Below are 26,631 nucleotides of genomic sequence, written 5' to 3' on the forward strand. Positions count from 1 at the left end.
GGCTGGATGAGATGAGAGCATGAGGTGGGAAGCAAGAATAAGTACCTTTGTAAGAAATTTTGAGGAAACAATCACCCTCAGCCTTTACAACCTAGCAAAATATAAAGGTACATATTCAGACCAATAATAGAGGTCAAAATGCAGTACAATTAATTGCCCAATTAGACAGACTGCTCTTAATTGTTTTCACAAAGACCAGGTTTACCATCAAGTAAACAAATTTTTTTTACTAACTTTAATGTTGTGAAATTTCTATATACCATATATAAATACAAAAGGAAGGAAGCAACAAACATCTCAGAAATGTATGGTTAACCAGAAGTTATTTCAAAAGAAGGAAGCTTGGCAAAAACGATTCTGGGATCTGAGCAATTTCATAAAACTGTAGACTTAATAATGGAAAGAAACAGTCCCTTTAAAATCATTTTAGTCTGGAATTTGTAACTTTGAGAAATCCTGAAAGCTTCTTTTACCTTAAGGATTAAGAGGTAGGTGCTACAGACCATGTCTCATTACATCACTGACAAGATATTAACTTCATGTTTAGTTGTCATTATAGATGAGACATGTATGCTTGTTCATTAGACAAGATACAAAGAATGGCTTGAATGAATAATACTATAATTTTCTTTCTCTAGATCACCATTAAAGTCACCTACGATTATTCAAAGCTCTTCTTTTGTAAGCATTATCTAAATGAGCAAAGACAGAAACCCAAATTTAGGTTTTAACCTTTGATCCATGAAACCAAATAAGGCATTTTATAGATACGAATAATAAAAATTAGCAGTCCAGTGGTTGAAAATACCCAATTATACATTAGCCATGAAATCATAACATTAGGATTAATGTGAACAAATATTCCGCCCTGAAAATGAACAAGTAACCAAGCAGTAGTGAATCACAATTGAGACCTAAAAGGTCAAATATGACAAATTCAGCTATGAAAAGTTGGTTGGAGGTTTCTGAATGACAAGATTATGACGAAAGCATAGTTGGAGATAAAAAACAGATGTTTGGGCAAACTATAAAATACTTCACTGAACTTCTCCCCTCCTCACATAACAAGGCCAAGGATACAGTTTTGAGAATAAATCTTATCTAAGAAGGAAAATTAGCTAATAAGATATTCACTAAATGCATCCGTTCTTAATTATTCAAATTTAAAATAAGATCATTGCTTATGGTGGCAAAACCAAATCAACATAACATTTCTTGTTAAAGAATGAAAATCATCGCTATTTTCAAAATACTGGTTTTCGCAAAGTGAATTAAATATAGTTATAAAATAAAAACCACACTATAACAATGACAAAATGTAGTGCAGAAAACATACTTAGATAAACCTATCTTTAACAATGAGTGAACCTGATATGTGAATAAATATTACCCTTAATTTCTCTTAAATGTTTCCCCTACTTGATTTATAATATTCTTGAAAGATAAGTTGTATAAGGTAACATCTATTCATGTGTTTACTACATGCTTGTTTCCTCCACTCAAAGCAGAGATTCTCATGGGTAATGACAGGCTTCCTTATTTTTTTATCCCCTGGGACTAGACTACTGTGCCAAACAGAGTAAAAACTTCAATAAGTACTCATTAAATACCTCCTATGTCTGTGGTTCTTAACCAGACGGAGGCTTCAGAATCACCTAGAGAACATTTCAAAATTATGTTTGTTCCCAGAGAAAATGCTTCATTAAGTCTGGGAGGACCCACGTACCTGTATTCTTTAAAAATTCTGCTAAACATTTTGATATATAAATTTAACTCACGTCAAAACCACTCCCCCCACAATAACATGTATAACAGAATGCAAAAGCAAACCTAAGATTTGAAGCTTTAATCTGAAACATTTTAAATCTCAGTATTAGGAACCGTCTTCTTTAATAAAAAGGGATCATTATAGTGAAATGCTCCGGAAAATCAAGAATTAACTGTATCTTGGATAACAAGGGGCACGGGAACCTATGAGTTAACATATAATCTAGTGACAGAGAGATCTAGTGATAAGTAGTTCTTTTCCCCAACGCTAGCAAGACTATTCAACTTTATATTTGTATGAATACAAAAAGTAGAATATAGCAGATGAGCACGATGATGAAAAGCAAAGCATAGTGTCAAAGTAAGTCACTCCTATTCAATTTAGAGTTCAGTATACGATCAGCAGCCCTCAGTCACACAACTATCCTACAAATTAAGTTAGTTAGCTATAGACAAGTCTTAGGATCTTAAAAGAAACACATGCAAGACATAGTGTATCCAGCCTATAGGCTAGTTAGGGACAAGTGTATTTTGTTTAACATATTCCTAGCAATTAGCTAGCACATGGTAGTTCCCATAGCCCTTGAAGAGACTAGCCATAAAGAAATGCACTCCTACTTTCAAAACCTATGTTAGCTAAAATCTTAATTCACAAAATTAGCTATAATCCAGGAGTAAAATTAAATCCAAGTATTTAAATGTGAAGTGGAAGAGGCGAGAGTTTATTTCAGGTAGCAAGACTAAAATGACATTCACTCACCTAACTAAAATAGGAATTGAAATGGTTCAAAATAGCAGTATAGCACAGAGTTTAAAAGCTTGAGTATTTCAGTCACTTACTACCTGTGTAATTATAGACAAGTAACATCTCTGTGCCTGTTTCTTCATGTATAAAATGGAATGGTAAGAGCACTATTTCACAGAGTTGTGAAGATTAAATGAGTTGATACTCAAAAGGGCTAAGAAACAGTGTTTGGTACCCAGTAGATGCTAGGTCCTAGCTATTACCAGTAGCAGAACAATACATGCAAAAGAAAACCTTTTTTGAATACCAAAACCTAAAAAATAACAGGACAGTGTAGTGGTTAAGAGCACACACCATGGGCCCAAACTGCCTAGCTTCTAATCCCAACTCTGCCATGATAGGACACCAGGTGGTGGTTTTTTTATGTTTTTAGCCTCTCAGTGCATGAGGTTTCTAATCTCAAAATGGGGATAACAATTGTACCTATTTCTCTGGGTTGTTGTAAGATTAAATGAGTTAACATAAGTGTTTCAAACAGTTCTGACATGTTGCAAACACTCAAAGCAGGAGCTGTTCTTCTAGGCTTGGTTTGCATTATATTTTATGTAATGTAAAGTTCTCTGGCCTCCCCCAAACCCATGCACTGTAGTTATTTTGTTTAATCAGAGTAGTAAAATTGTCTATGCACCCTCCCTGCCCCGAACACCAATCAATTAATCTGGACTTCCCATTTTTGACTGTTGTTGTTTGATAAATAACCCTATAAGACCATACTACAGCTTGTCCAAATAATGAATACAGCAAAAAACAAATAAGGTTGTTTGACAAAGCTGCTTGGTCTAAAAAATATTTAATCAAAAAATTATAAGAATATAAGCTTTAGGAAAAAAACAAATTCAAAGACTTGATCAAATGAACTACTAATGGTTAAAATATTCCAATAAGTATTTCAATAAAATACCAGTGAGGCATACAGATTTATCTATCAGGTATCTGGGGGCTTCAGACAAGAATAAATTCAAAATAAATAGGTACGTGACATTAGAAATACCATACTGACACCAATGCCTACTTGACCTCCTATTTCTAAAACAGAGGTGCCTAAAATAAAGAACATCTCCCATCAGAGTCCTCCACTCACTAAAATTCTGTTTGCACCTGGGATGTATTTTTGTTTCTAGTTTCACCACGTGACTCTGCCAGGAACATGAAAACCTTACAACCAGACAGGTGAAAACCAAACCACATTCATGTCAAAAATTTTCTTTAGGTTGTATCAATAATGTCCCACACATCAATACTGTTTTTTCCAATTTGGAAGGTATTATATCAAGCTTCTGTATTATACAAATCTTCAAAATACAACAGGAAACAATCTGGTATTAACGAAGAGTACCAGACTAAAAAACTTCTTAAATAAAAGTTTTTGAAGATTAAAAATAATGATATTAAAAAGCAGTGATGATAACCTGAGCACCATGTGCCAGGAGCCTGTTCAAAGCTACAGGTTAACCTATTTAAATCCTACTAAATCAGTCAGGGAACCTAATATTAGTTTTGCTCACTACTGTATCCCTACTTAACTAGAATAACTAAAATGTAACTGGTACATATTAGGCACTCAACTATTTTATTTTTCATATGTAACAAATATTCGTTTTATAGAGACACAATTTGCCCAGTCCTAGAGTTCTAACCTGAGCATTTCTGCTCCAAAGTTCACACTCTTAACCATTATATTGCCTCTCTAAAGCTTTTAAGTCATTAAAGTGGTGTCACAGCAGCTGGGTATCACCTGTAAAACAAAAAAAAATCAATGAGACCTTCCCTTAAAGTGTTCTGTTCCACATGCATAAAAACCTACAGATTTGAAATGATTCCACATTTTAGTGGCTTGAATTAATTCCCATAGACAAAAGGTTTTGATTTGTACTGAATGGTATTCTCTTTGTATTAACTATGCTGTAAAACGTTAACTATGCTTCTCCAATGTGTTGCTGACCTTCAAAGTGGTCACAGAAAAGTGTTTAAATAATCCTTTTTTACTTTAAGTCTTAACTCCTACAAGTTTTTCTTCCTCTCCTTTTCCATCGTCCCCAAAACACCAAACTTGAAGTTTATATTTCACATAAACCCACAACGACAATGCAATGATGGCCTAAAACAAAATTCAAAATTTCAGCATCAATACATTGAGTGAAGATCTAAACCTTCACCTTTCACAAAATACCGATTTTGCCAATTCCAGTCACACATATTAAACAATTGTAAAATCAAGCAGCATCCCGCCTCTTTTAGCAAAGCCAAGTCCTTGCCAATCCTTCCATGTGAAACTCTTCTTGAAAAAGTGACCTATCAAAACGAAAGTTTCTAGCCCGCAACCTCCTCTGTCTCCTGGTTTTATTAAGGCTGAATTTATTCCACGACATTTTTTTCAAGTTAGCTGTAAATACTCCACCCTCCTCGATTGTGCAAGAACCAAACACACCACACATACACAAGTTACAAAAAAGGGAAACAGTCTGAGAGCTTGAATACAGATTAAATCTTGAGCAGGAGTTCTTAGAGCAGTGTACGACCTCATGTAAAAGTTAACATTTAACAAAGCATATTATTTCATATTATTACGGAAGGAGATGCTGGACACAGCCTGAACCAGTTAAAGCAGCCGCCATCTTAAAATGCGGGATAGAAGTTAGAGCAAGAAAATGAGACTAAACCACCGGAGGTGGAGGTTCCGCTCACTCCCCGAGCCTCGAAAAATTCTACTTTTTCAACTTGGACCGATAGTTTAGTATCAAGCCACGTTTTAACAATGTTCCCCGAGAGTGTCATTAAATGGGCTGAAACAAACATAGGTACACCTAACCCTCCCTCACTGCCATCGCACCCCTTCTCCCCCCACAGCCAGAAAGAAAAGGGAGCTTCCAAAAGAAGTTTACATCAGTTCCCGGTGCCTCCGATAAATAGCTTCGGGTAAAAAAGCTCAACTACAAAACACAGGAAGTGGCAACACGGTATCAGCCCATCTCCTCCGAACCCCACTTCTCGTGTAACTCGCCCAGAGTCGAAAAGTTTCTCGCTAGACTCCTTCACCCCTCAGCTGGAAGGAGACTTCTACCCCGAACCCTAATCAAGTTCGGGAACCTCCGACCTTTCTCCCCCGAGGGCCTATGGCCGTGATCTTGGACCTACAGCACGTTTCGGGCCCGAGAGCAGGGAGCGCCGTGACCTCCGCCGGAGCGTCTCTCGGCAGTGCCGATCGCAGACGCGACCACCTCTTCCCAGCAGAACCGAGGTGCCTGATGCCCGCCCGCGTGACAGACCCCTGACCGGCCGCTGCTCCCCAGCTCTCCCCGTCCTCCCCCCAACGCGTGCCCGCCCCCACGGAAAGGCACAGGCCCACCCGCCCTGCCCCCACGCCGGGCTCCCTCGCCTACCTTATTAATCCGTTTCAGCGCCATAGTCTGTGCTTTCCGGCGGGCTCCTCACGGTCGGCGTGCGCGCCCAGATCCGGCCCACACTCCTGATGATCCGGCGGCAGGAAGACTGTCTCTCCGTGTCGCACCGGCTCTGCCAGACACAGGCGCCTCCTGCAACAACGGGGCAGATCAGCACTCGCCCAGGCCCCAGGCGCCCGACGACCGCGGCGGCGACAGAGCCAGCGCAGCCCGTGCCTGCTGCGCCCGACGGCGGCGAGAAGCGCGGCGGGCCGCCGGAGCCTGACTTCCCGGCCGTGGAAAGGAAGAGGCGTAGGAGTGGGTGCGGGGCCGGCCGGCGAGGAGGGGCCGGGCCTGTGGGCTGCCCCCGCGTCACCGGGAGACGGGGGAGGGAACGGCTGCGGGCGGACGCCGGGCTCCTAGCTCCGCTCTGGTGCGGCCGACCGGGAGGGGAGGAAACGGAGGACGCCTCGCGCTCCCCGCAGGACAGCTATTCCGTGTCGCCCGACGCCGCCGTCCACTCCGCCTCCCAGCGCGCCCCCGCGCCGCGAGCCCCGCCACCACGCGCCGCGCCATCCGGCTCCGGCGAGGACGCGCCCACTCCCCTCCCCCTCAGCGGGAACGGCCCGGCTTCCACCTACCCCACCCAGCGGGCTGGTCACTCGAGCGCCCAGGGCCCGTACCTCCCCTTCCCCCTCGGCCAGCGGGCCGGCCTCCCCTCCCTCCCCCGCCGTCCACACCCACGCGTACAGAGGGCCGGGGCCTCCCTCAAGCTGCGGCCGGGCCTCCTCCCCGCGCGGCGGTGGTACCTCCCCGGCCCTATGGGGCTCACGCGCACGACACAGCGACAAGATGTCCGCTCTGACGGAACTACTGCCAGCACCGCGCTCCGCCCCGCCCCTGCCTCTTCACCGCCGCGGATCCGTCCGCCAACGCCGCCGTCGCGAGCGCACGACGAGACTAAGGGGTGGGGATGCTGTACTTCCCACGTCCGGGGCCGAGACTGTGTGCTACCCGCTCTCCCTTCTTTTCGGAACAGCACCTTCTTACTAAACAGAGCAGAGGTTGGACTGGGAGGGCGGGGGCCAGAGGCGGGTCATGGGCTGGGAAGAAGGGTAGACGAGCGGCGGAAACCCTTAGACTGAGAGAAGCATCGAGAACCGGAAGGAGACCACGACAGGAAGGTTATGGAAGCGGCAGCTGCGCGGTCGAACCCGAAGCCCCTCCCAGCGGCGTCCCCCAATTTCCTCACTTGGTACTGAGGCGGCGGATCTCGCGAGAGACTCGTGGCTGGCTAACAGGAGCTGTAGGTCTGCAATGACTTAAGGGCGGTTTTGAGCGCTCTTCCGGGTGAGGACCCGCCCTCAATCCGCAAGTTCTCGCGAGATGCAGTGGGGTACCGACCCGAGCCGGGGCGGGCCGAGGCGGGGAAGCAGCGCCGCTGCTTGGCTGTACCAGTGGGAGGGAGAGGAGATGGAATCCGCCGGACCAGTCAGAGCGGGCGCCCAACGAGGAATGTGCGGTGGGAGGTCCCCTGGATTAATTTCTGGATACCTTTGGCCCAGGTGGACCCGGGCCTTTGAAGCTTCCGGTGGAGCAGGTGAGAGTTATTGACTGGCCTGCCCGTCCGCCGGGGTAACCAGTGGGAGGAAGCGCCCTCCAAACGAGGACAGCCATTCTAGATAGGGCCAGGCGGTCGCTCATCAGCGCTCCCACGCCCCGAGATCTAGTCTTTTCCAACCCCAGAGGACCAGTACTGAGAAGTGTGGGCCCGCTGCCCCGCCTGCAGAATGAGAGCAGCCTAGGAATCAGGCTCGACTGCGAGTGGATCGGGAGGGAGGGTAAGGGCTGTTCACTTGTTCTGTAATCAGCCGTCACCACCTGCCGAGGGTGAGGTATGAGACCAGGCTTCGTACCTTTTCCCGCGTGTTGCTGTATGTGTATTCCTAGAGCCAGAAAGTTGCGAAACTCAATCAAGAAATCAGAGTTTTGGGTCAGAAAAGCTCAATACTTACTGAAATATTCTGGGGGAGAAATATAAGGATAGGATTGGCTTGTTTTAGTCATCAAGGTATAAAGTATATGGAGAGGGTGATTTTGCTTTCTGGTGTATCCTCAGGCAAAGGGTCATAAGACATTAATTTTTAAAAGGAATGTAAAGGTAAGCACTGACCTGCTTAAAGATTTCTAACATTCCTTAATGACACCATTAAACGAAGTGGAGATCTTTAAGAATTAAATGGAAATATAAACTTGTTTTAAAAATATACTTAACTTAAAAAAGGAAAGCAGCAAGTTGTTTCCACTTACAAGAAAGTATTACCTAATAAAAACTTAATAGGTCTACGTTAGATGGGCTAATATATACTGTTCAAGTGACCATAATAGTGTCAATAGAGCAATTGGTGAAACTGCGTCTCAAACTAGAATCTATGGGAATCACCTGGGATTTTGTTCGAAATGCAGCTTTGACTCAGTAGGCCGAGGTGGAGCCTAGATTCGACAGTTCTAACCAGCTCCCCGGTGATAGATAATTCTGGTCGGAAGACCACTGAATAGCAAAGCACTAAAGTACTCTCCTCATGGCCTACAGGACACCTCTGCCCCCTCCCTCCTCCCTGAATAATCTTTCCTTTATTCTCTCTTTTAACCAGTCTAAGATAGTAGAAACCCAGGATTAGGCACTTTGGGCTGGAGGGAGAAATCCAAGTTTGTGTTCTTGCTCTGTTGCTTCCCATTTGTGTGACATTGTGTGGTTATTTATCTTCTTAGTTTCTTCAGCACTAAACTAGACATAATGATAGCTATCCTTTCTTGCAGGGTTATTGTGTGGTTCAAATGTCATAATGTGTGTGAAAGGGCACTACAGACAACAATGCTGTATAGATGTAAATTATTAAAGTAACCAATCAGACATTAACAGGCCATACCTAGTGTAAAACAAATCTGTAAGAATAATAATAGGTAATATTTATGGAACATTTGTCATGTACCAGGTACTGTGCTTATTAACTCCTTTTTAGAAATAAACTGATGCACAGAGAGATTAAGTTACTATCCCAAGGTCACACAGCTAATACATGGCAGAAGTAGAAGTTAACTTTGGAGTATTTACTGACTGGAGTTTCATATTGTCTCAATGTAGAAAGTAAGAAAGTAGGATGTTTTATATTTCTACTTTTAATGCCATCTGAATCTAATTTTATGTGACTTATTTTTCCCTGTATTTGGTTTGTTCTTTCAGAAGCCAGTGTACAGGGGTAGTAGGAAACATTCCTACCTGCCCAAAGGGAACTCACAATATCCTGGAGATCCATGAAGAAAAGTCCTGGAGAAGCCAACTTGTGTTACCATAATCTAAACAAGCTTCTGTATGCAAGTATAATGGAACATGTTAATGCTCTGGAATAACAGAGGACAGCAGATTGGGACAAATTTGAGGTCAGAGTTCTTAACTTTTTTTGTGACACAAACCACTTTGGCAGTCTGGTGAAGCCATGGACTCTTCTCAGAATAATGTTTTTAAATTTATAAAATATAATTCATAGCATTATAAAAGAAAACAGAGTCTCAAAATATTAAAGATTTTTGACATAAAAATATATGTGCTTTATTAACACAGTAAGATCTAGTGGTGAGTCTAACAAAGATCAAATTTTTGAAATAATGATGAATATAAATGGTATTTCCAGAGTTTGCAACAGTTATAATGTGATATAAAGTATCTGTGGGTCCTATTTGTAAAAGGTGAAAGATTTACAAGGTGATCTGAAGAGAAACCGGAGTATGTAGGTTCTATTTGTGATACAGACATTGGCATAGCTGTTTGTTGTTTAGATTCAAAATTGAGGGAAATGCTACTTTTCAGTTAAAGATTAGTAAAAATAAGGACGTAATTTTTTTTCCCCATCCAAGTTCACACACACCCCTGAATTTTATCCATGAACTTCATGTTAAAAAATCTTAGGTAGAGTCAAGTAGGTTTATTCCTGTTGGAAAGCATTGAAGGGACTGTAGTTTTAACGTAGAATTATAACTGATATTCATAACAATAGTGATGCATCAAGAAAAAGTTTATCACCAGTATATTCTAGTTAAGAAGGCATGGAAGTGTGTAATAGGTTTGGGAAATGGTTTTAGCCTATTTGTTGGGGTTTTTTTTTGATACTGTAAAAAGGCACGCGATGGAAAATTTACTTATCCAGAATGATTCATTTCCCAAGCAATCTGGATAATTTAGATTTTACTATATCACTCTTATTTATTTGCACCTACCTTTGCAAATAAGATGTGGTGAAAGAATTTCAAAATGAAAAGAAAATACTGTATATTTAAAAATCTTAATGTGTTAATTATTATTTGAAGTACTCTGTGCTGGGTCCTTGAATTCATTATCTCATCAAATCCCCATTTTACAGATGAAACACTCAAGGTCATACAATTATTAAGTAGTAGAGCCAAGATTTAAACCTAGGCAGTCTGACCTCAAAGCTCACACTCTTAACCATTAAGCTATTTATTTTTTATCCCTTTGACTATTAGCAAACATTAATTTGCCCACTAGTGCAGCAAATACGTATTTGCTACCTCAAATATTGATGCATTCCTTAGTATTCCAAGTAAAATTCCACCCAGTGACTAAAAGGAATTTTCTAAATGGTTCCTTTGCAGCGGTATTGCTTATATCCAACACCACCTTTAAATAAGTGGGCTACCAGTTGGGGCTGGAAAATAGTTTGTTTTACAGAAATATTTGTTGTAATAGAGTTTTGCTTAGAAGATGAAGAAATTCACTCATGCATTTTTCTGCCTTACAAACAAACTTTCACATCTGAAATTAAACCTTGTTTTATAATAGTGTTGCTGTATTTTTTATATTGATCACTGTCGAGATTGTGTACAAAAAATGATGACACAAATCCTAATATATGAAGTTCTAGATTATCCATGCATAATGAAGACAAGTAGTTGTGTAATCCCAAATTCATTTTTATTTGGCACTGAAGTGAATTTATTGGTTGATTAGGCTTTCTGTTTGTTTGTTTGTATTTACACTAGCAAACTTACATTTCTACTCAATTTTGCTAAGGTTAAAATTAAAAAGAACATGGCCTAGAAGTATTTTGATGCTTTAGGAGGCAGCCTAGGATTAGCTCAAACTTTAAAACACTATTCACATATTTAGTCTTATAGAGAGCCCACTTTACAGTTGCAAATTAAGTTAAAACTGACTTTCACTCATTTGACCTATTTGAATTACAATGGTAGAAATGTCTCCATCTGAAAAAAAGAAAGGAAAATAATCATGTTTTTTTATATTGCAATCTGCAATATGCTAAAAAAGATATGGTCTTATATACTGAAAGAAACATTTACATTCAGAAATTAATAAAGATACAAACATGTTGAAAAGATGAGCTAAAAACAGTCCCTTACGTTTTAGTGAATATTATATTGAAGTCTCAGAGACTTTCTAATTATGGCAGATGAGATGTTCTTGCATGAATTGGCATAAAGCATGAGAAAAATATAAAGGATCGAGAAAAGCAGTATAAAAGTGGCAGTGAAATAACTCATCCAAATAATGAAGACATGCCAATGTCTTAATGTTATGTGAATGCATCAGTGAAGCCAGGGTTCACTATTATTATGATAACTTGAGTACAGGGATTAATTAAAATATACTTGTGAATAGAGTTAACATAGATTAGTGCATATACTTATGTTTATTAGTATTGCATCTATGTTTTCAGATCTTTGTAACTGTCATGGAATTTTATAATTTGCTAAAGACACTGGCTCTAACACAGTGTATGCCATTTTATTAGTTTAATTAAATTGTAAATGCTATGGTCCAGATTTTATATTCAGAATCCATGTTTACATATTCTTCTTGGAATTCGTCATTGGGAGCCCAAGTGTTATTTCATATTGTTTGCCTAAAAAGCTAAGAACTTAGTTTCTATACCTTACCAGATCAGAATCTCATTTTTATGATCAAGACAAGTTAACATGGTTTAGGAAACTTTACTATTTCATGCCAAGGACATCACTTTGACCTTAAATTAAGATGGTTTTTGGCACATAATGAACCATGCACAAATGTTTGAGCTAAAAATAAATTTGAGCATTTTCCACATAAGAACTTGTACACATGAATGTTCAGAGTAGCATATTCATAATAGCCAAAAAGTAGAGACAAATCAAATATCCATTAGCTGATAAATAGATAAATAAAATGTGGTACATCCATGTGATAGAATAGTATTAGTTAATAAGAACAAATTAATGATACATGCTACAACGTGTATCTTGCAGCTTGAAAATATTCTGCTAAGTGAAAAAAGCCAGACACAAAAGGCCACATATTGTATGATTCCATTTATATAAAACAACTAGAATAGGCAAATCCATAGAGACAGAAAGATTACTGGTTGCCAGGGACTAGGGGCAGGGGAAATGGGGAGTGACTGCTAATCATTAGTATGGGGTCTTTTTGGAGGAGGTGATGAAATGTTCTAAAATTAGGTAATGGTGATGGTTACACAACTCAGTGAATATACTAAAACCCACTGAATTGTACATTTTCAAAGAGTAGATTTTATGGTATCTGAATTATCTCAATGTAGATTTTTTTAAAAAAAATAATTTGGAACTAAAATGTGAAATCAGTCTAGAAGCTTATTATTAAATATTTTCAATATCTCATCATACTTTTCAGGTTACCAATGATAAATGAGATATAGTATCCTTGTAAAATGTGAAAAATTTACAGCCAGCAAGAGGCTTTTCCTTCAGTATAAATAATGTTGTTGTTTAGATTTGGTTGTAATATAATAATAAGCATTTGCTGTCAATTAGTCTTAAATTTGGAGGTATTTTCATCAATATTATTTGCTTATTAAAACATAGTGATTAAAAATTAATTTTAAATAGCATTTTGTTGAAATTAAAAGTTCATAATTATGACAAGAAATAGGAGAATACCTCTGATTTTGGCATAAATATAGAAGAATTTCTTTAAAATTTCAAATCAAGTAGGTTGAAAATTGGGGGTAAATCATCTAGGTAAGGATTTTGAGGGTTAGGTACTATCAAATGACAAAATGAAACAATTTAGTAACAGTTCCATGTCCTTTATTCAAGGGAAAACAATCCATGGATTGGTGTGGAGTACAGTCCTCACAAGCAGTGGACCGCTCTTTCGGAGGGATTTTGGGCAGGAGAGAGTTCCACAGACGTTAGAATAGGCAACGTGGAAAGGGGCAGGGCGGGCTAGGAGGTCAGGATTTCCTGGTAAGGCTGGTGGGTCCTCTTTTCTAGGGTAAGCTAGCTAAAGCTGAGTTGGAGGATTGTGATTGGTGTACGTTAGGTTTCCTAGACAGGGAAGTGTTTCCCTAAATGCAGGCTGACTTAGGTTTAGATTTGTGAGGTGAGCCTGGCCACTGGGGGGAGCCTCCATTTTGTGGGTCCCAGTGTACGAATTAACTTGATCAGTACTTAAAAAGGAATTCAAATTAAAATTACTTCCCAACAATAATTATAATCTTTCTTGCTTCAATAACAATATAACAAATCTAAAATAAACAGAGATGGGTTATGATTTAGACCAGAAATGATCATTGTTTTACCACCATTGGATTTGACTATTTAATATATCTGTGTGCGCATTCTTTAGTAAGATAGTGATGATAAATTTAAAATTTTTCTATTAAAGAATTTTAAGTTAGGGGCCGGCCCTGTGGCCTAGTGGTTAAGTTCGGTGCACTCCACTTCCACAGCCCTGGTTTGGTTCCTGGGTGTGGACCTACACCACTTGTTCGCAGCCACGCTGTGGCGGCGAACCACATGCAAAATGGAGGAAGACTGACATAGAAGTTAGCTCAGGATGAATCTTCCTAAGGGGGGGAAAAATTTTAAGTTAGGAGTGATTATGGAAATGTTATACAAAGTGGTGCTAAAGGGTCAGATCTATATAGCATCTAAGTGACTTAATGGAGCCACTTATGTGAGGCTTTTGGTTTTTAATACATACTGTCTAGTACCTGTTGATGTTTTCATTGCACAGAAGCCTTGATTTAACCCCGGGCACTAAAAGAAAGAATGAAACTTACTAAGAAAAATTCCACTACACCTAAAAAAAACTTAAAGAATTTAGCTTATTTGGTGTTGAAGAAGTGTGACAATTTCAGAGATATCCTATCATCAAAGCATATTAAATCTCAGAGCTAATGATTAAGTAATGATTAAGTAATATGAGATTGGGCTTTACCATGTATGCCTGGTAAGAGAACAGAATGATACAGATTCCCCATCTTACAAAAGGACCCAAACAAAAACAGAGCCGTGGGTGCTACAATGCTTGAAATTCAACTCTCCCAGAGTAATGTAGACAAAAAGCCCTGAGAGTTTAAGATATAATTAGATATTCACAGGTTTGTATTTATTTAGCTTTTCCTTCTTTCTATTCTGCACTAATGGAGAGAAGAGGAAGATGACTCTGGAGCATTTTAGGGGTGGGGCTAAATGTCTGCCCTGGATAGGGCTATAATTAGGGACAGAAGGCAAGGCAAGGACACTGGAGACCAGATAGAGAGGTGTGCAGAGAGAAGTTGAAGGAAAATGTCAATGGAAACTTAAACTGTTCTTGGGGGAACTGGGAATGAGGAGGAAACCTTTTTTTCCTTCTTCCTCCTCTTTGCGCAAGCACTACAAGGTCTCCTACCCTAGAGCACAAAATTCAGGCTACCACCATTATGGTGGTTCAGTTTTTCATAACTTAATTTGCCTTTTTTGTACATGCTAGCTTGAAATGTAGTCACTATAACATTGTTCATGTATAATAGTGCATTCTGCATTCCAAAAAGCCTTCTTATTTACATAGTTTTAAAAAACATCCATTGATAATATGAGAGTGCTTTTGAGGAAGGTTGAGGCAAGACCAAGAGACTGTCATACAATGTGTCAATCAGCGATATTTAGGTCTGACTAGGCTAAGTGGAGATCTTTTAGGTTTAGGCTGAATTGTAGATGTAATGGAGATCTGTTAAGAGAAGCACTCCCATCTTCCTAAATGTTCACTTAAAAAAATTTATTGAATGCCTATTATGTGCTAGGCGCTGAGCTAGATGCTGAAGATACATAGATGAAAGACCCAGATGTCACCTTAGGAAAGTCTTTTAACTGGAGAGACCATTAAGGATCAAGCAGTCACCACAGAGTGTGTGCAATGACATCACCGTGTGCACAGAGTAATATTAATGTACCTAATTCAGCTGGAGGTAGTCAGGGAAAGTTTCTCTGCAGAACAGAGTTCTTTAAAAAAATGAAAAAAAAAAAGGAGGCATAGCTGGTAACAGAAAAGGGAGGAAGGCTCCTAGGCAGAGGGAACAAAGTCAAGTCTCAGAGAAATAAGTTTCCAAAACTTATTTTGGAAAGTAAGTTTCCAAAGTTCTCTGGCTGCATTAGTGTGTGTGGGCGTAGGGGTGGGGGGGGATGAATGAGAAGAGATGAAAAGAGTCAAAACAGTTGAAAGACAAGGTCGGATGTCATGTTAATGAGTTCAGATTTTATCCTGAAGGGTATGAGATGGGGGAATTGAATTTTTAGCCTAAAAAAGCCTTGATCAGATTTTAATCACAAAAAGATAACTGATAGCAATGTGGAAGATGTAACAAAAGCGTGTGTTGGGATGGAGACTAGAGGCAGAGAGGCCACTTGGGATGCTATTGAAATAATCTGGATGAGATGTGATTGTGAGAAAGACCTAAAGTAGTTGCAGGAGTTGCACTAAGGACCCATAGTACAGGAGGTAAATTTAGTCTATTTACTGGGTAGAGCTTACCTTAAGAAAAAACATTTTTGAGGCTCCCCCTCCAATTATTTTTATTAGAATGTTATAGTAAAATCATATATATGTAACATTACAATAAACCAATAACATTATAATAAAAATAACTTAAAATATAATACTTGTTATGAACTTCATATGTTCTTAACTCTTAAAGGACTGAAACTAAAGTGTATATATTAAATGTGGAAAAATACAAACTAATAAAATTAATATCTATGTGCTACTTGATTTTTATTTTATTTTCTTCAAATTAAATTCCCTCTTGAAACATAAATATAGAACTAACTGCCACAATTTAGGTTGTTTTAAATTTGGCATGTCTGGGCCGGCGCTGTGGCTTAGCGGTTAAGTGCGCGAGCTCCGCTACTGGCGGCCCGGGTTCGGATCCCGGGCGCGCACCGACACACCGCTTGTCCAGCCATGCTGAGGCCGAGTCCCACCTACAGCAACTAGAAGGATGTGCAGCTATGACGTACAACTATCTACTGGGGCTTTGGGGAAAAATAAATAAATAAAATTATTTAAAAAAAATAAATAAATAAATTTGGCATGTCTGTACTAACTGCTGTGTTCCATATATGATGACCAGTTTTCCCTACTAGAACCTTTAGGAGACGGTTATTCATTCTCTCACTGATGTCACTTGGCTTTCACGTGGCCAGAAAGAAGCATTTATTATCTGTTTCTCTTCTCATTTGCCTAAGACAAAGTACTGTTACATTGTGCCAACAAGACCATAAACCTAAACACAATACAGGCTCTGGAATCACGTGGCAGTACTTAGTTATAAGTGGGAATCAAGGTGATCCAGACTATACTGTATTAATTATTATAAATGAAATCACAAAATAGAAAAAAATTTGGTAAAGAATCCAAAGATTCCAGTTTGAGAAACTGATGTGGAGGTTATAAAAATCCTTTTGTCACATACCTAAAGTCGAATTTGTTGAATCTGACTTTGTGACTCTTGAGTAGAGTCAAGAAAAGCTATGCAGGTAGGACAGATAAACTTGATTCTAAAGTGAAAGTAAAGGGAGAAAGAAAGGGCTTAGATGTATTTTAAGGTTCATTCCTGTTCTGGAACTCAGAACATAATTTCTTATAGAAAAGTAGTTAGATTCCAGGTCAGTCCACAAAGGGTTATGTTCTAAATCCAACCTCTCTATATGTGTTATGTTCCTATAAGAAAATGCTCCAGAGTTTCAAACTGATATTGCAGGAATGACCTACCCCTCTGCCCATCAGAATGAGGCATACTACCTTTCTATTTTGTTAGTGAGAAATTCTCCTAGCTTCAAGCAACAGGTATGAGTTACTTCCTATTGCTTATTAGGGCAGGTACTCAAGCAGAGCAGGAAGAATTGGACTCATGGTAAAATCATATTGAGTGGTTGGATGAAACCTTTAGAAAGTTGGAGTTTAGTGGCCAAGGAATCTGTACATTTAACCTTGGGTGTCACTGTATGGTTTGGTTTGGCTCTGAGACCTCCTTTTCTTTTTTAGTGCCAGATTGGTTCACTCACATTCCTCTCCACTGCTATTATCAATTGCTTCCTAACAGGAAACAACAAGCTTTCTTTCTATCCTGCTCACTATGGAAAAGTATAATCTCACAGGATTCTCTTTTTCCTTGTACTTTTTATTCCTAAAGCAAGTATGCGCCCTCTTGAGTTTTCATAAGGGTTTTTATTTCTGGTTATAGAACTTTAGTATTTATATATAATTATAAGCAAGCAGCTGAAAGTATGAAGGTCAGCAGGAGAGTAGTTAAAGTGATAAAGAGGTGAAGAACTCATATTTGATCCTGGTTTCCTTTCTACCACCACTCTCAAACCCCTACTCAACAAATTAGACTCAATAGACAAAGTCACAATTTATTCAACTATATTTTAAAGGAAGATTAGAAATGGGTATTGTAATAGTTTTCTTGATGTAACAAATTAGTACAAACTTAGTGGCTTAAAACGACACAGTTATCTTACAGATTTGGAGGTCAGAAGTCTGAAATAGGTCTCACTGGTCTAAAATCAAGGTACAAGCAGGGTTGGTTCCTTTCTGGAGGTTCTAGGTAGAATCTATTTTCTTGCCCTTTCCAGCTTCTTGGCCACCAGCGTTCCTTGGCTCCTGACCCCCTTCCATCTTCAAAGCCAGCAGTGGCTGGTTGAGTCTTCCTCATATCACATCACTCTAACACAGTCTTCTGCCTCCTTTCATTTATAAGGACCTTTGTGATTATATTGGGCCTACACAGATAATCTGGGATAATCTCTTCGCTTGAAGGCCAGATGATAAGCAATCTTAATTCTCCCTTGCTATGTAACATGACATATTCACAGGTTCCAGGGACTGGGATGTGGACATCTTTGGTGGGGGAGGACATTATTCTGGCTACTACAGCTATGTATAATTCATTGGGTACTCTTGTGGTTAAGAGCAACTTCTTCCCTTCCCTCTATCATTCCCACTTTATTCATCCAAAAATATTTGACCACCCACTCAAAATATCAGATGGCAAATGGTATAGAAAGTTCAAATATACTGAGGATTAGAAACCTGTCAACTGAATTTTGTCACCGATGACTCCGAATTTCAGTGAGGTAGTGTTGACATAATTTAAATTTAAGTAGGTTGAGGAGTGAATGGAAAGTAAAAAAATGGAGAGCTTGGGCCATGATAGGAAACTAGAATATAGGGTATTAGCTTAGAGGTCAGGGTCAAAGGACATTTTTTTAGAATGGGAGAGATTTGAGTATGTTTATAGTCTAGAGGGAGTCATGAGAGATGAGATACAGAACAGAGGGATTACAGATGGAGCCAGTTTCTTCACAAGATGTGACTGCAGGTCAAAAAGAATATTTGATTTTGAACAAGGGGTAAACCTATTGGACACTGGAGGGAAGATTAGAAAAGATAAATTTTAGGTGCGAGGAGGCAGGAAGTTGACCATTAGTACTCAATGTTCTCAACTTTCTTAGTAAGATAGGAAGAAGGGCTGTGTGACGACACTGAGTTGGACATGAGAAAAGTAGGTAAGTTTGGAATCACTCAAGAGGGAAACTGAAGAACTAACCAAAGAAAAGAAGAAAGGCCTTGTTAAGGGCCTGAAGTAGGAGATCATGAATTTGTAGGGGCAGTTTTCTATGTGGTTGTATGATTTTTTTCCCCTCAGCCTTTAGAATCCTTACGTGTGTGTGTTTAATACCCATAGGCTTTGTTAGTAAAGCCTTGTATTTCTAATTAATGTGTGAATATGTATATAAAATCAGTGCTTTTAAAAAATGGTACACTCTAGTACATTATATTGGTACTTTTTAGTGGAAAATTAACATCTCTTCTCAAAAATTAATGTTCTGTGGGCCGGCCCCGTGGCTTAGCGGTTAAGTGCGTGCGCTCCCCTGCTGGCAGCCCGGGTTTGGATCCTGGGCACGCACCGACGCGCTGCTTGCCTGGCCATGCTGAGGCCGCGTCCCACATACAGCAACTAGAAGGATGTGCAACTATGACATACAACTATCTACTGGGGCTTTGGGGGAAAAATAAATAAATAAAATTATTTAAAAAAAAAAATTAATGTTCCCATTTCAAGAAATCGCAGAATAAAAGTTGATATGCCAAATGAGAAAGGGAGTGCAGAAAGAAATGAGAGAGGCATTTTAAATTTAATCAATATTTTTCCAAATATTTATTGAGCACCTACTATGCATCATGCTCTGAGCTTGGCTTGTAGATAAAACTTAGATGATTTTTGTACTTTTTTTCCCCCAGGAGTCCTTAACTCTGTAAAACTAAGAAGCTGCCTGGGTTGGAGGCTGAAACCTTGCCCACACAGATTCTGTATCACTTTGCCTCCATCTCCAATCCCCACTCCCACTCAGGATACCTCAGATGGTTCTGTGGGTATCCCTAGTATTCACTAAACACAGTCTGAAAACCAGCAGTCTAATGACTGTTAATACTGAAGCCTCATTGTAAGAATAAGAGTCATGTGTAAAACAAATAATATGAAATATATTAGGGATAAAAGTAAAGACAGGCACTCAGATGAAGAGAATCTGTCCTAACAGCAGACATGTGATAAAGATATGAAAATTTCAGTTGCCTGACATCTCAGTATAAGCCAGCAACGTGCTTTGTGCTGCCTGAAGAACCTATACGGTTTTACTGTGAAAGGTGGAAATGTGTCATCCAGAAGAAAGCAATTGCCTTTTCCTCATCTCCACTGGTCAGACCACAGTACATTATGTTTTTTAAGAGCTTTATTGATATATAACGGACATACAATAAATCTCACGTACTTAAAAGTATACAATTTGATAAGCTGACATATGTATACACCCATCAAACCATCACCAAAATCAAGATAATGAACAGATGTATCACCGTAAGTGTCCTTGTGCTCCTTTATAAACGCTTTCTCTTGTTCCTCCCACCCCTCCCTCATCCACAGGAAACCACTGATCTTTCTTCTGTCACTATAGATTAGTTTGCATTTTCCAAAATTTTATTTAAATAGAATCATACAGTATGCCCTCTTGTCTGGCTTTTTTCACTCAGCATAATTATTTTGAGATTTATCTGTGTTGTGTCTTAATAGTTCATTATTTTTTATTGCTGAGTAGTATTCCTTGTATGGCTATGCCACAATTTCTTTATCCATTCACCTGTTAGTGGACATTTGGGTTGTTTTCAGTTTTTGTCTATAACAAATACAGCTGCAGTGAATATTCTTGTACATGTATTTGTATGGACATATGCTTTCTTTTTTTTTTTTTTTAAAGATTTTATTTATTTTATTTTTTGCCCCCAAAGCCCCAGTAGATAGTTGTATGCCATAGCTGCACACCCTTCTAGTTGCTGTATGTGGGACTCGGCCTCAGGATGGACAGAGAAGTGGTGCCTCGATACGCACCCGGGATCCGAACCCGGGCCGCCAGCATCGCAGTGCGCGCACTTAACCACCAAGCCACAGGGCCGGCCCCGGACATATGCTTTCATTTCTCTTGGATAAACAGCTAGGAGTGGAATGGCTGGATCATATGGTAGGTGTATGTTTAACTTTTAAAGAACTGCCGAACTGTTTTCCCAAGTGGTTGTGTCACCGACTGGGTGCCTGGAGAAACTCAAAGGTGGGTGTGGAGGCAATTAACTGTTTTTCCAAGTTGTTTCTTTTCCTTGTGAATGTTAAGGAGATGTGTAACCACCAACCATCATGAAACTGACCAAGACTCACCACAAGAGCTAGGCCCATGATCTTTGCCTTATCTTTAATGCAAAGATCTCTCCAGGAGGAGCTTAGCCCTCATTATGGGGAAGCATGTTCTCCAACTGAGCCTGTGCAAGCGCATACCCACCTCTCCCTTTTGAAAATTCATTCTCCAACCAAATAAAAGTTCCTGCTTCCCTTTGTTCGGGGACGCCATGACTTTGGAAATGATTCCTCACGGCCTCCTATTTGCTGCAGATACACTTTACTTTGTGAGACAACTTCCACTGGTAGAGTCTTATTTAACTCACCAGGAGGCGAGCCCACTTGGTTCGGTAACAGTTGTACCATTTTACATTCCCACAAGCTGTGTATCAGAGTTCCAATTCCTCCTGACTTGGTATGATCAGCCTTTTCGATCTTAGCCATTCTAATAGGTATGGAGTAGTATCTCGTTGTGGTTTTAATTTGCATTTCCCTAGTGACTAATAGCATTCAGCATCTTTTCATGTTGCTTTGCCATCCATATATCTTCTCTGAAGAAATGTCTCTTTTTTTTGGTCCATTATTTATTGAGTTCCTTTTATCAGTATTTATTTACAGACAACACAGATTAAACATGTATAGCAGGCTTAAAAGATTTTAAAAAGTAATAAAGTCATAACAAGGTAACACATACATGGAGGAATATGAAAAAGGCATGAAGGACTTTACTTTGTGAGATAGTGGAATTTAAGAGTTGACTATATAAATCTGAGTATTAAATTTTTTTTATCCTTAGCTAGCAGAACCACCTCAACTCACACTGGCTAGTCCCTAAGTCATTTCCAAAACGAGGAGTACAGGCAGTAGTATGCTAGATCTGGCTTATGCTGCCTTAGGACTGCTGATTTTAAAATTTTTAGGAATTTTGCAGGCTGATTGTTAAACACAGCCATTATTAAAAATTAATTATATAAACTGACAATTATATTAAAATCCAATATATAAGACTCAATAATAAATACTCAAAACTCATTTCCTAATCATTTTACTACATTTTACTATTATCCATGTTTTTGTGGTTATGTCTATTGTATCCACATGGTGGAAGTATTATAGTTTGATAGCATATACCTCTTTCCAATTCTGTGTCCAGTGATGTCCTGTGGTATCTTGAAATGGGCCACAGTGGAAGTATTTACCCCAGAGAAATTAGCAACCACCACAATCAGAGCTTTTTTTTTTCCTGGAAAGCTAGTTATCAAACATTTACCAGCACACCAGTAACGACGGCCCTTCAGACTGCACTGACTTGCTGTCAGTGACGAGTAACTGAAGCTTCAATTACGTGGAGAATTCACCTTGTGATACACATAATGCCTCAAGAACAGATGGATATTTCTGCTACAGAATAACGCATACAACACCTGTTTTCCTTGTTACTATTTTTTTGTTACTTCCAAGTTCCCTAAGGTTGAGAACGCCAAATTCTACTGGAAAAGAGAGGATGCTAATACTTTATTTCTGTGGTCCCAGGTAAAAAATATTAGAAGGGCTGTTAAATACAGAAAATTGTAATGGGCAAAAAAATAGGAAAGACAAGCGACTCTATATAATCAAATTTCTATTCATGTAAGAATAGGGGTAACTAGACGAAAATGAAAGGGAGCAAATGATGATATAAGAAGGAAGGTTATTCTAAACCCCCATTCAGCTTTTTAAAGGTGGATGACATCAGCACTTTTTTAAGTCCAGACTTACCAAAGATGCTGGATATTATTGGGAATTTAAAAGTTACAGATTCAGAAACATACTACAGCAGTCTAGAGAGAATCAAATAAACTGTGGGGGATAAATTCTTAGTGCAAAAGATAGAGCTGCTGCCATGGCTGAGTGTCCATTACAAGTTAATTCTAAAAAGTACTAGGAGAGGGCCGGCCCTGTGGCTTGGTGGTTAAGTGCGCGCGCTGCGATGCTGGCAGCCCGGGTTCGGATCCCGGGTGCGCATTGAGGCACCACTTCTCTGTCCATCCTGGGGCCGAGTCCCACATACAGCAACTAGAAGGGTGTGCAGCTATGACATACAACTATCTACTGGGGCTTTGGGGGCAAAAAATAAAATAAATAAAATTAAAAAAAAAAAAAATAAATAAAAAAAAAATAAAAAGTACTAGGAGAAATGAAGGATTTCAAAAGGGATAGAAACCATCTTAAATGTCAGGGTCTAAATGAAAGGCATATACATTTAAAATATCAAAGAAACAAATCATGCATATGACTTTCAATAAGACATTTGTTGTGTCTCACATGGAATTCAAACAGAAGTTAAAATGTTTACCTGGATTACAGTGAGGTACTAGTACCTTAACGTACTAGTAGTAACAACTATTTAGAGTGATGCACACAAAGATTAGCAGTTTGGTATTAAGTTGGAGGGACCAAACAAATAATCCTTAAACCAGTCAATGCACTATGTAATCACTTTACCAATAAATTGGACAAAACAGATGGAATTTTATCAAGTTAATCAGAGGTACAGGCTTTTTAAAATTTTTTTTAATTAAAAATGAGGAGGAAATACAAATTCCCAAGGAAATAACTTCTTCCTCTCTTTAGGAACTTAAAATTTTATGAAAGAGATTGAAAAATCTCGCATTTAAAATACCTAAGGGGCCGGCCCCATGGCTTAGCGGTTAAGTGCGAACGCTCCGCTACTGGTGTCCTGGGTTCAGATCCGGGCGCGCACTGATGCACCACTTCTCCGGCCATGCTGAGGCCGCGTCCCACATACAGCAACTAGAAGGATGTGCAGTTATGACATAACAACTATCTACTGGGGCTTTGGGGAAAAAAAAAGGAGGAGGATTGGCAATAGATGTTAGCTCAGAGCCGGTCTTCCTCAGCAAAAAGAGGAGGATTAGCATGGATGTTAGCTCAGGGCTGGTCTTGCTCACAAAAAAAAAATAAAATACCTAAGAATATATGAAACTAATAAATGTAATAACCGCCTGCTGAATATTTCCACAATTATAATTAAACCCTTGTCCTGATTTCCAAAATCAGTTCCTCTTCTGACTGACCTATTTAGGTGAATGTATTTTCTGGTCACCGAGATTCAATATAGGAGTAATCGTTTTCTTTCACCCTTCTCTTTCCATATCAGTCTCCATTTTTACTTCTTTGGGCCTTCAAATGCATATTACACCTTAAGTTTTATAACATACATTTTAAAAGATTTTCATCATCACATATTTGCATAACTACTCTGTGAGTTAAGCAGAAGTTATTAACGTTTCATCATTCTCCTGAAGGCCTACAAGGTGACTGGCATGTAAATAGGAAGCAGAATCAGACAGGTTAAATGACTTGCCCAGGTTGACAGACCAGTAATTACAAGTCCTGCGATTCTGATGTCAACATTCTTTTCATTGCACTGTCATGCCTCTCTTCAGCTCATATTTGCTCCATTACTGTGGATTCCTAGGGGCTCTTCTCCAGTCTGTCTTGCATATGACTATCAGATTAAACACAGCTTTTATTAAAAGATACCAGAATAAAGACGTTTTCAGTGGTTTCCTATTGTATAGAGAATAAAAATTAGAACTTAATCTCTGCTTTTATATATGAAATTTCTAATCAAACTGGGCTCCTCATGTTCCTTTGAATACTGTTAACTTCCCTGAGACTGTGCCTTTGCGTTCAGCAGTGTTTCTGTTCTTGAGTTACAAATCCCTAAATAACAGTTATTGCAGGGGTCCTGGACACGTAATATTATATAATATATATAATGTACATAAAGACATTTATAGTTTATAAATTAAACATATGTACAATTACTACCTTGTGTTTTGATGGAGAGGGGGCAGGGGGTATCCAGTAAAATTGTTGACATTAAAAATGAGTTCTCTGCAGTTCCACTTCTGGTAATGAAGAATCTAGGTGATTTTGATCATGCTTCTGCTGACAACAACTAGAAAAGTTGGGCCAAAACAAAAAAACACATCTGTTTAAAGGCATTGGAAAGCTACCAAACTGGTGAGGATTGTAGGGTCAAAGTCGAGGAGAGGGAGACAGGTTGGAGAGACACTCGTGGCATTTGGGGCCCCCTTTCTGCTGGAGGCATCTGTCTCTTCCAAAAGCAGCTGAGAAGGTGAACAGTTCTTTGAAAGCTCACAGGCCCAGATGGAGGTGGGAAGGGAGAAAAACTGGAGTTTGGGGCTCACAAAGGAAGAGATAAATACCTCAGTCTTTCAGTTGAGACCCCAAAGGGGGCTGTACCTTGGGAGTAAGCGTGAACTGAAAATAGATCAGAACTGGCAGGGACTGAATCGTCTCAGGCCGTAACTAGATTGTAGTGACCTGAGTTTGCTAATAGCCCTAGTTTGGCTGCCTTATATAGAAGCAAAAGAAATCCTCTCTAGAGGAAAGTAATGGTTATCCAGAGCTTCAGAATACCTGTACAATGTTGTATATACAATATCCAGTGCACATAAAAAATAATTAGGTATATGAGAAGATATGACACAATCACAGAAGCAACAGATCATAGAAACAGAACCCACAGGGATTACAAAATGAAGACTTTAAAATACTATGATTGATATGTTCAGGAACTTAAAATATAAGAGTAAGAATGTCTGTAGAAAATGGAAACACGAAGAACCAAATGGAAATTCTGTTATTGAGACATAAATTAAAAACACCGTGGATGGATTTAATAGCCAATTATAGGCATACCTTTGAGATTCTGCAGGTTTGGTTCCAGACCATCACAATAAAGCAAATGTTGCAATAAAGCAAGTCACATGAATTTTTTGGTTTCCCATTGCATATAAAAGTTATGTTTACACTATGCTATAGTCTATTAAGTGTGCAATAGCATTATGTCTAAGAAAACAATGTACATACCTAATTAAAAAATACTTTATTGCTAAAAAATACCATCATCTGAGCCTTCAGCAAGTTGTAATCTTTTTGCTGGTGGAAGGTCTTGTAAAAAACACAGTATCTGCAAAGTGCAATAAAGCTAAATGTAATGAAATGAGGTATGCCTGTATACACAGCTGACGACAAAATTAGGGAGTTTGAATAAACTCAGAAGAAAATATGCAGACAGATTTACAGAGAGACAAAAGGATGAAAAAATGGAAAATATTATAAAAAGTGGAAAAGACATATGGTATAGGGTTAAAAAAAATTCTAATAGAGGTATCATTAAGACCCAGAAGGAGAGGAGTGAGAGACTGGAACAAGTGATACCTGAAGAGATGTCTAAACTAAGCAAAAGGCACCAGGCCTCAGAGTCAAGAACACTGTAACCCTTACGCAAGACAGACACAGAAATCACACCTGAGCACATTGTAGTAAAACTGCTGAAATCCAAAGAGATGAAAATTTTAAGCATCCAGAGGAAAAAGATGTATTACTTTATCAAATGAAGGACAATATGACAGCGGCTTTGCAACCAAAATGATGCTATCTTCACAGTACTAAAAGAAAATATTGCCAACTTACAATTCATATTCAGATAATATAACTTTCAAAAATTAAGGCAAAATAAAGGTATTTTCAAACAGAAACTGAGAATTTGTTGCTACCATTTCTGCCTTAGAAGAGTAGCCTTGGGGCCAGCCCTGTGGCA

The 26,631-nt window shown here is 39.2% G+C and overlaps 2 protein-coding genes across 4 annotated transcripts in view; one reads left to right on the forward strand and one right to left on the reverse strand.

Annotated features, from left to right (window-relative positions):
* The window catches only part of UBE2D3 (ubiquitin conjugating enzyme E2 D3), a 29,935-nt gene extending 23,835 nt beyond the window's left edge, over positions 1-6,100 (reverse strand). The window contains exons 1-2 of one of the 2 annotated variants that reach the window (XM_087434654.1): positions 5,953-6,095; positions 4,210-4,307 (exon numbers count right to left, since the gene is read on the reverse strand). Coding sequence is in view for 1 of the 2 variants with exons in the window: in XM_004431007.3 (XP_004431064.1) it covers positions 5,953-5,976 (24 nt within the window). In the remaining variant the exon portion in view is untranslated. Of the gene's footprint in view, positions 1-4,209; positions 4,308-5,952 lie in introns of both variants that reach the window. The other variant, XM_004431007.3, reaches the window with a different exon arrangement.
* LOC147916524 (uncharacterized) lies at positions 6,042-11,802 on the forward strand. 2 transcript variants are annotated; one of them, XM_087434652.1, is made up of 2 exons: positions 6,042-7,552; positions 9,197-11,802. In XM_087434652.1, the coding sequence occupies exon 1, from the start codon at positions 6,042-6,044 to the stop codon at positions 7,095-7,097; it is 1,056 nt and encodes a 351-aa protein (XP_087290778.1). In that variant the 3' UTR covers positions 7,098-7,552; positions 9,197-11,802. The 2 variants fall into 2 exon arrangements, with proteins under 2 accessions (XP_087290778.1, XP_087290779.1); XM_087434653.1 differs by having other exon boundaries at positions 6,042-7,302.
* The last annotated feature ends 14,829 nt before the right edge of the window (positions 11,803-26,631 follow it).

This window comes from Ceratotherium simum, chromosome 8, assembly GCF_057802395.1.
Source record: "Ceratotherium simum simum isolate JZ-2026a chromosome 8, ASM5780239v1, whole genome shotgun sequence".
Lineage (NCBI taxonomy): Eukaryota > Metazoa > Chordata > Mammalia > Perissodactyla > Rhinocerotidae > Ceratotherium > Ceratotherium simum.